This window comes from Chenopodium album, chromosome 11, assembly GCF_948465745.1.
Source record: "Chenopodium album chromosome 11, dcCheAlbu1.1, whole genome shotgun sequence".
Classification (NCBI taxonomy): domain Eukaryota; kingdom Viridiplantae; phylum Streptophyta; class Magnoliopsida; order Caryophyllales; family Amaranthaceae; genus Chenopodium; species Chenopodium album.
In genome coordinates, this window is record NC_137844.1 from 42,762,469 (window position 1) to 42,772,578 (window position 10,110).

The window sequence follows — 10,110 nt, forward strand, 5'->3', positions numbered from 1 at the left end:
AGGGGACCAGATCTAGAAGGTTTATGTAGATGGTAGAGCAACAGCGACCAGATGCGTTGCTGGTATCATTTGTCAATCTCCCGAAGGAGACAAGTTTGAGTATGCGATGAGATTTTAATTTCAAGCCTCCAACAATGAGGCCGAGTACAAAGCCCTGTAGGCCGGCCTTAGAATGTGTAAGGCGGTCAGGGCAACAAAAGTTGATGCAAGCTCAGATCTCAGCTGATAGTCAGCCAAGTGAATGGTGACTATGAAGCCAGGGAGCCGGCCATGATGAAATATTTATAGATGGTGAAGATGAGGCTGAGGGCCTAGAACATTTCACGTCGCAACAAGTCCCCCGTTCAAAAAATCATCAAGCGGACGCACTCTCTAAATTAGCATCCTCGGCATCATGTGATACTCCTAGATCAGTGTTTTGGGAAGTGAAAGAAAAGAGAAGTATTGATGCCGAGCCAGTACAAATTATTGACAGAAGCTCCACTTGGATGAACGGGATCATCTCCTACCTAAGGGATGGGATACTCCCGGCCGATCCAAAAGTGAGTTGGTTGATGAAGAAGAGAGCGGCCTGGTTCGAAATGAAGAGAGGGGAATTATTCAAGAAAGCTTTTGTGAAACCATACTTGAAATGTATCAGCCTGAAGAGAGGATGTGATGTGCTGGACGACCTCCACCAAGATCAATGCGGGTCGCATATTGGAGGGCGAGCCTTAGCTGAGAAAGCTACCCACCTGGGGTATTACAGGCCGAGCATGAACGCGGACGCCATGCAAATGGTGAAAAAATGTGAAAGTGTTAGAGATTTGCAACCCTGATTCACCGCCCGACAAATAGTCTGTCGGCCATAAGTAGTCCACTCCCCTTTGCAAAATGGGGCATGGACATCTTGGGGCCATGTACACCAGCGTCCGGTCAAAGGCGGTATGTGTTAGTAGCTGTTGATTAATTCACAAAATGGGTTGAAGCTGAGGCCGTCCGAGGGATTAAGTGGACGGATATATCAGCCTTTATTTGGAAGAATATCATTACTTGCTATGGAGTACCACAGTCTATGGTGTTTGATAATGGACCCCAGTTTAAAACGCGCCAACTCAAGGAATGGTTAAGTGACCAGGTGTCACGGTCCGGGAGTTTGGGCCCCAAAACGTGCGGCACGCTATAGTCTTTTGGCGGCAAGAACGATAGCCTCGTGCGGAAGAAGGGCTTGTGAGCACAAAGCAACACAAGAGGGCAATAGAATCTCAGGAGCACTCGCGTCTATTTGAGCAACGGAGTGCGGGTGGTCGGGGCTTGTGATGGCCGATACTTCAAGGCGGGCACAAACGGGTCCGAACCACGAGTCCTTAGCGCATCAAGTTGGGTTGGAGGGGGAGCTAATATGCAAGTAAGACACAATATCTATAAAGGTCTAACAACAAACAAGCATAAAAGCAAAGCAACACTTGGTAGAAGGCTTTAAGACTTCATTAATCATTCGCCCTCTAAAGAGCTTAAAGTAGTATAAGCATAGAATCCCTAGTGAATGCTGCATTGACAGTAACACAATAATGGGACCTATGGCCTAGAAGACATAAACAAAACACTAGGAAAGTATCTAAAAGGAATCTAATACATCAAAAGGAGTTGGAATCTAACATCCTCCCCCACTTAAGCTGTCGACAACCTCGTCGACTTACAAGAGTTACAACCAAAATTAGAACATCCTAACTATCTTGAGTCTCTGGTGCGCCGTTGGTGCGGATGACTTCTTGAATCTTCGATGACTATAGAGCTGGATCTTCGTTGTTGTCGAGGAGCTTGTCTCTAGGGTGGCTCTGCTCAAACAACTTGTTGAGAGCTTCATCTCTGAATTTCCACCTGGGAGCTGAATCTTGTAGTTTTTGATGGAGAGCTGCTTTTTCAATCATCTGTTGGGGAGCTGCTTCCTGGAGACTGAGGTGGAGAGCTTCAAGTTGTGGCTGGTGCCTCTTGGGTGACCATTTTCTTGGTGATCCCTTGCACGTGACCTGCGTTGTTTGCTCGACCACTGTTTTCCCTTTCTCTTGGGAGGTTCTCCTTTGGTGTCTCTTTGGTGACTCTAGGCTCGTCGCTCTTTGCTTCGAACCGGGTGTCTGATTCTGGTTTTGGCAGGGGTGCATCTGGGATGTTGCCGACTCATTGGGCTTCATCTCCCGCTTCTCTAGGTCTCTAGTGCGAGCTTGTTTCTTTGATGTTGCCTTCTTCTCTAGATCTATCACTCGCATTGCCGAAAGGTGTCAGACTTCTGGTTCTTCCTCAGGTGCTACCATTCTCATAGCACTCATTTGGTACATGGAACCCATCCTATATGTGGGCTCCTCATCGCTGCTAGTCTCTCTTGGGGCCTCTTGAACGAACATCGATAACAATCTCTTTTGGATCTTGTCAAGCTGTTCTTTATGCTCGCACTCCCACCATTTGTGTGGACCTTGACAAAGTATGCAGTTTATCGACCTTGTGTTTGCCAAGGATGTGCCGGTCTTTGAGTTTCCAGAGTTGAGGGAGGGGGTTGATGTTGATTTCTGGGCATCACCTCCTCCACTTCTTCTATGGTATGTATTAATGGTGTTGGATGATACTCGAGAGCCATTCTATGTACCCTTTGGAGAGCTTGGAGACGGGCTGTTGGAGCGTGTTGACGTCCCACTTGAATCAGGATTGACGACCCTTCCCGACTGAGTAGTCCATTAATCTCTCAGCAACACACATTCCTTTAACCTGTTGACAAAGTTGAACACACGATCTTTCTCATTCATGTCTGTGATGTCCAACATTATCGCTGAGTATTCCTTGACATAATCGCGAAGAGAACCCTTCTGGCGGCACTCTTGCAACATCATCCGAGCAACAAATGTTGTGTTGACGGGGTAGAATTGTTCTTTGAGTTCCTCTTTGAACTCCGCCCATGTATCAATCTTTGTCCTTCCTACTTTGATGTATGCGTGCTTGGCGCGCCACCACAGCTTAGCATCTTCGGAAAAGTACATGATGGCAGTATCCACCTTCTGATCGTCACTCAACTGACATATTCGGAAGCACTGCTCCATGTTAAAGAGGAAGTTGTCAACTTCTTTTGCATCTCTAGCGCCACTGTAGTCGCGAGGTTTGGGCGGCTTGATCTTCACCGCACCAACACCTAGTGCGTCTCTGCCCACAGCGCGCATTAGGGTAGCACATTTCTCAAGTGCTTCATCGGATTGTCCTTGAACTAATTGCAATTGTTCGTGGAGAGCACCTCTATCTTCCATCAATTTCACAATTTGCTCGGCTTGCTCGTGTACAATGACTTGGAGCTCGGACCATTTGTCTACCTTCTCCTCGAGCCAAGAGAGCCTTTCTTCTACGAATTTTGTCTTCGTGTAGCCCTCCTTGGTGCCTACACGGGTTGCTTGCGAATTGGTTTGAACCTGGCTCTGATACCAACTGTCACGATCTGGGAGTTTAGGCCCCTAAACGTGCGGCACGCTATAGTCTTTTGGCGGCAAGAACGATAGCCTCGTGCGGAAGAAGGGGCTTGTGAGCACAAAGCAACACAAGCGGGCAATAGAATCTCATGAGCACTCGCGTCTATTTGGGCGACGGAGTGCGGGTGGTCGGGGCTTGTGACGGCCGATACTTCAAGGCGGGCACAAGCGGGTCCGAACCACGAGTCCTTAGCGCATCAAGTTGGGTTGGAGGGGGAGCTAATATGCAAGTAAGACATAATATCTATAAAGGTTTAATAACAAACAAGCATAAAAGCAAAGAAACACTTGGTAGAAAGCTTTAAGATTTCATTAATCATTCGCCCTCTAAAGAGCTTAAAGTAGTACAAGCATAAAATCCCTAGTGAACCCTGCACTGACAGTAACACAATAATGGGACCTATGGCCTAGAAGACATAAACAAAACACTAGGAAAGCATCTAAAAGGCGTCTAATACATCAAAAGGAGTTGGATTCTAACACCAGGGCATCACTCACTGTTTTGCCTCGGTTGGCCGTCCCCAAGCCAATGGCCAAGTTGAGGCCTATAACAAGCTGATCTGTAATGGAATCAAGTGCAAGCTTGAGAAAGCAGGCGGCCTGTGGACAGATGAGTTGGTCAATATTTTATGGACCATACATACAACGACAAAGAGTTCAACGGGAGAAACCCCATTTTTCTTAGTCTATGGTGCTAAGGCCGTGCTCCTAATTGAAATGTACGAGCCTACTCTCCGGGTGGTGTTATATGATGAGAACGCCAATTCGGAAGCTATAAAACCGCCTTGGATTTTCTTCCCAAGGCAAGGGGCAATGCGGCGCTTAGACATGAAATTTACCATCTCAGAATGACGAGAGCTTATAATCGCCGAGTGTCTTAGCGGCCGCTGAAGAAGGGTGATTTGGTCTTAAGAAAAATGGAAGCAGTTGGGCGCGCCAATGAGGATGGAAAGTTAATCCTAAACTGGGAAGGGCCCTACCGAATTAGAGAAGAAGTCCGAGATGACACCTATCATCTTGAAGCCCTAGATGGTTGTCCAATTCCTTGTACTTGGAACACGGACAATCTGAAGAAATACTATGTTTAAAGTTTTCCTTTACTTAGCCAAAAAGCTGTATATACAACTATGTCTAGATGACCAAGCATTGTAATTAAAGCCGTACGGCCCCAACAATGTAATTTTGACAAATTAATGGAAAAGTCAAGCATTGTTACCTTATTTTGTTTGTTTATGTCTATTTATTATTTAGCAGATATGCCGAGTGAAAATAATATTGATGTTGCTTGCAACATAACAGCTCAGCCGCAAAAGAGACTAAACAAAAACGCCAAATAAAAAAGATAATGAAGTTACCTGCGACTTAGCAGCTCGGCCGCAAAAGGTGCAACCATGTGGCCATGCACTTTGTTCAACAAGGGCATCCCTAAGTTAACTAATTCGGCCAGAGATTGAAAAGTCAAAGGAAGCGTCCGACCTCAACCGGGTCGGACGATTATGCACTAGGTGGCCTAAATTTTCCTGAGGCATTTATCCCCAAAAAAAAAGAGGGCAAGGGCATACCAAGGCATTTTAGCCCAGCCAAAACTTAGAAATTTCCAAGTTGAGACATTACTTGAAATTTCCTGAGTATGTTCGAGCGATAGTTTCAACAGACGACTCATACAAAACCAGCCAAACGGCCGTATACCTAATGTTGATTCGGCCATTCACCTAGTCCAAGGGCAATCATTACTATGATTTGATTAACTTACTAGTCGTCATACCCTTCTAGGTATAAAAACTACTAAGTTAATCAAACCATCTAGAATATGAACTAGGCGAACGCCGAATAAAGGGGCATACCCCTAGTGTTCGTACAAAAGCAATAAAAAGCATAATAAAGTGTGCAAAATTTGCTAAGTATGGAAATTCATAAAAACCGCTCAAAAGGCGGCAAAATTAAAATAATTCATAAAAACCGCTTAGAAGGCAGCAAAATTAAAATAATTCATAAAAACCGCTTAGAAGGCGGCAAAATATCTTACAAAACCGCTAAAAATAGGCGGCAATAAAAACTGAAATTGTTCAACAAAAAGCAGAACTAATTCCTGAAAGCAGAAGACTAAAGCTTGATAAACGATGTTGGAGGACCTGAGCTCTATTCAGCCGGTTTGTCATCGTTGGAAGGCTCCTCCAAGGCCGACTCCTTCTCAGCGGCCGCAGCATTGGCGGACGGCTCCCCAGCTGGCACCTCTTCACCAGTTGACTCCACCTTATCCTCCTCCTCAACTTCGTCCTCCTCCTCATCTTCCCCGGATTCAGGCGAAGTAACAACAAGTTCAGGAGGGGGCTGCCCCGCCGTCTTTGCCTCTTCTCTGAGGCAGACATAATTGAGGCGCTTGGTGAAGCACTCCTGGTAATAGGCGGCCTCCCCTTCATCGACCATCAGTTTAAAGGCTTCAAAGAAGTGGCTTTTCAGCCTCTCTTCGGCGTTGTGCTCGATGCGAACGATATCTGTGGGGTTAGGCGGCCGAGGAGCCTTCAGCTGCTCAGACAAGTCCTAAACGGACTTTTTCAATTTATCCACCTCAAGCTTGAGGGAGTCCGCCTGGTCCAAGGCCGTCTTGAGGGCCAGTTGGGTTGAGGATAACTCATCCTTCAGCTTTTCGGAGGTCTCAAAACCCTCCTTCCACTGCTGGGCGTTCAAGACCGCCTCATCCTTCTCCTGCTGGAAGGCCTCCCTAGCCAGCATCTCCTTTTCAAAGGCCTTGCGCAGCTTGACCAAGTCCTCGGTCTGTCGCGCCACCTTGTCGATAAACGCTCTCATGGCCGTTTCAAAGTGTATGCGCTGAAGGGCGAGGTTCCCAGTGTTGGCATCCTCAATCTTCCTTATCTGCGCCCAGGCCGCCTTAAGCCTCTCGTTCTCTTTGTCCTTCCAATCTAGGAAGGCATTGAGCCTGAGAAAGAGCTGCATGTGGACACAAAGAAGTCAATAAAAGCAAAATTGTGAAAAATATTCTAAGTATTGAATTCAAGACGGCAGAAACTACAACTGATTACCTCGGCGCTGCGGTTAATCATAGGGCCGAGGAAGCCCTCATTAATTCCCCTCAGCTTATCACCCTGCGCCTGTGGGACGGCCCAGACCATGGCTTCTCTCATGGCCTTTTGGTCCGCGCCAATAAGTGACTGGTCGGGCAGCTTGATGTTCATCTCCTCCGCAATATCTTCACATGGCCATGAATGGTGTTAAATTGAGCAAAAAAAGGGCTTGTAAAAAACAAGTAAGATTGCAATACAACAAAACTCTAACTAACCGTCCCCTCCCTCGCTGATGCGGCTGGGTTGCTCTCCAGCTGACTAAGAGGTAGCCGCCTGCCAATCAGATTTTTTAACTATCTCGACATGCGAAGTCGAGACGAGGCCGGTCGGTTTTGCCGGGGACGACTTACCCCCATCGTCCGCTTTCACGGACTCATCATGGACCAAATCAGCTATCGGATCCACGGACTTGGAGTCCTCGCTTTGTGATAGCCGGTGTGGCTCTCCTTTAGACTGCTTTGGAGCAGTCCGCAACTTTGTCTTGGCCGCCGGATTGGAAGGGGTCTTAGAGGCGCCCGTCTTCCTCGTCTTAGAGGCGCCCGTCTTCCTCGTCTTGGACTGCTTCCATTTGGCCGAAGGAGTAGGAGTGGCCAACTAAAAAAGACAAGTAAAAAATTAGTGTGAAATAAGAAATGAAAAAAGAGTCAACGTCCGTGCACAAATAGGAAGGAGTCTCTTCCCAACATACGAACACGGAAGAAAAGCGTCTGAGTGAAGAAGGGAAGGACCTCTCCCCTCAACATACCAGCACGACCACCAAAAAAAAAGAGAAAGAAAGAAAAGAAAAGTCAATGGTTCGTACCTCCTTGGTTTGGTCGTACAGTTGTTTCCTAGCCTTGTACCGAGCTAAGTCTAGCTCGAACATGTCAACCTCTCCCTTCTGCTCCTTGTCCAACATGGCGAAGGCTCTTTCTGCATAAGGAAAGAAGAAAAAGAGTTAGAAATTTTTTTAATAAAAGCTAGCATGCGATCGATAAAAAGTTTTAAAGCCCTACCTTGGGGAATGTTCTGGTATAGGCCGCATGCTGACATAAATACCAGGTCCCGAAGCCAGCCGGCCAAAGGAATCCAATTCTTTAGCACGACCACCATCTTGTCGTCCCTTTGCACCCTCTTGACACCAAAGTAGTCAAGTTGGTGCGCTTGGCTAAGGTGGACGGGTGGCTTGTATGGTTTGTGCTGCCCCCCGGCCAAGCTGGATCGGCTTAGCATTAAACCGATTTATCCGCAAGTTGAATTCAACGTCCTTTGTCTTAATGCGGTAGAATTGGCTCTTTCAGTCTCGCCATTTTGACTCACGGTCCATCATCACCAAATAATCCCTAGTGGTGCTAAGGATGAACCAGCCGTCTGTGTGCTTCTCCAGGCGAGTCATGGAGTGCATCTCACAAAACACCGAAAAGTTTGGCTTGAAGCCCTTCCGAATGCACATCACCAAATAACCAAAAATATTCAACCAGCTATTGATGAGTGGAATTTATGCCACTCTTTTATCCTTTTTCTCTAAGAATTTTCCCCCTCATCTGCACTTGTTTGATCCTTTTCAAAGCGCTTTGTCTTCGTTTTTGTGATGTTTTGTCCTTTCTCGTGTTTCCCTTCCTTCTCTCCCTTTTCTTTTGTTCTCTTAGTTTTTCTTCGTTGTTTTGTAGATTGTTGGCCCTTTTGAAGAAGCCTATAGGTGCATATTGAGTTATGGAGGGGAAAGAGATGCTCAAGGAGAAGGTGGAAGCAATACAAGAAGCCGCGGGCGCGAAACCAAGGACCGCGGGCGCGGGGCGCTGGTTTACCGATAATAAAAAATTTTAGTAGATGTCTAGCCACGCCCTAGAAGAGGTCTCTCCTTATTGACCCGCGGGCGCGACACTTCGAGGCTGGCTTCTCCCCTGTTCCCAAGCCGCGGCCTCTCTTCTACTAGAGAGGCCTCTCCACCTTCGACCCGCGGGTGCGGCACAACAAGCCGCGAGTGCGGTCTTCTGGGCTAGACGGAGCCGTACCCTTTCATGATAGGGCGCGGCAATGCGAGAGATGCCTCTCCTTGGGTTTTATTTCCGGTTCATGGATGCATATAAATAGCCTTCTTATTGAAATTTGTAAGGGGGAATATTTTCAATTAACATTAGACCTAGTATTTAAGAGAGAGAAAGTAGCTTATTCTTCAAGTTTCTTCATTGTATTCAAGACTTGGTCAAGGTTATTTGAATCTAATGCTAAAGTTTCAAGCTTTCATCTTTAATCAAGTTCCTCTCTAGTAATCTCTAATCCTTTATTTTAGTTTGATTTATTTGCTTTGATATTGCTTATTTTCATCTATCTCTTTAGTTGAACTTGTTGGAATTGTTTTTATTTGTTTTTAATCATGTTTAGTTTTGTGCTTATTAAATCCTTGTTTAGTTTTGTTATGATGGTTAGTTTCTCTTCCCTAGGATAACTTTTTAGCTAGGGGAAGGGGGTGGAAAACATGAGTTAATATTGATGATGATTTGATTGAACTCATGCCATAAATTGATGAAAGATATGATTTTTGATAGCTTGAGATTATTAGTAGCACATTATTTGATGTTCCCTAATTTAAATGGATGAGAGTGATTTGAATTAGATTAATCACCTTTACTTTAATGGTTGCATGAAAATGAATTATTTAAGTAGAGTTTTATGTATTGTGCACTCTTAATCTCTTGCCATGATTAGTGACTAATTGGATGCATGAAAGTGATCTCAATTAGGACAAGACTTAATTAGGACAGGCAAAGTCAAAGAAGATCAAGACGTACGAACCCCAGTATGAGTTTAACAAGGATTGTTACTCTATTCTGATGGAAATCAAGGATAAGTTTGAGTTCGAAAAACCTCAGCCGTTGAGAGGCTCGGCCTAGTACAGAAACAAGAACAAGTATTGCCATTACCACAAGGATGTGGGGCATGACATGAACGACTGTATCAATTTGAAGAGGTTATTGGACAAGCTAGCTGAGAAAGGCATGCTAACTCATATGTCATGAAGTCCTAGTACACCTACACTCGGACGGACAACAAGTTTGAGAAGAAAAAGCAAAATGACAAGGAAGATGATGGAAGCAGCACTGACTCTGGTTTAGTGGCCGTTATATCAGGTGGCTTTGCTGCAGGCGGCCCTACCATGAAGGGAATAAAGCAAGACGCTTGGAAATTTGGAAAAGTGATGCATGCTGAAGAGGTGAAGGTTGAACCCTTCCCAGAAGTAACGGTCAGTGAGGCGGACCGAAGCGAGGTCAAACTCCTACATAATGACCCTATGGTATTTGTCAAGAAAATAGCCAATTTGAAAGTCGGCCGGATATTAATAGATACGGGCAGCTCGTCCGATATTATTAGCTTGGCCGCCCTCAAAGATTTGAAAGTTCCCAGAGGGCGCTCTCAAAGATTTTAACCACCCTTTGGTTGGGTTTGGTGGGAACATCATACACCCAGTCGGACAGATAGATTTGCCCGTCCGATTTGGGCAGAAGGGGGAAGGAAGGGACATGGTTATCTGTTTCCTAGTGGTCAAGGAACTCACTCGCTAT

General features: G+C 45.8%; 1 protein-coding gene across 1 annotated transcript; it reads right to left on the bottom strand.

The window, feature by feature from the left end:
* Positions 1-2,708: 2,708 nt before the first annotated feature.
* Positions 2,709-3,269, bottom strand: LOC145566638 (uncharacterized). Its single transcript, XM_081625993.1, has one exon. The coding sequence runs from the start codon at positions 3,267-3,269 to the stop codon at positions 2,709-2,711; it is 561 nt and encodes a 186-aa protein (XP_081482119.1).
* Between the last annotated feature and the right edge of the window lie 6,841 nt (positions 3,270-10,110).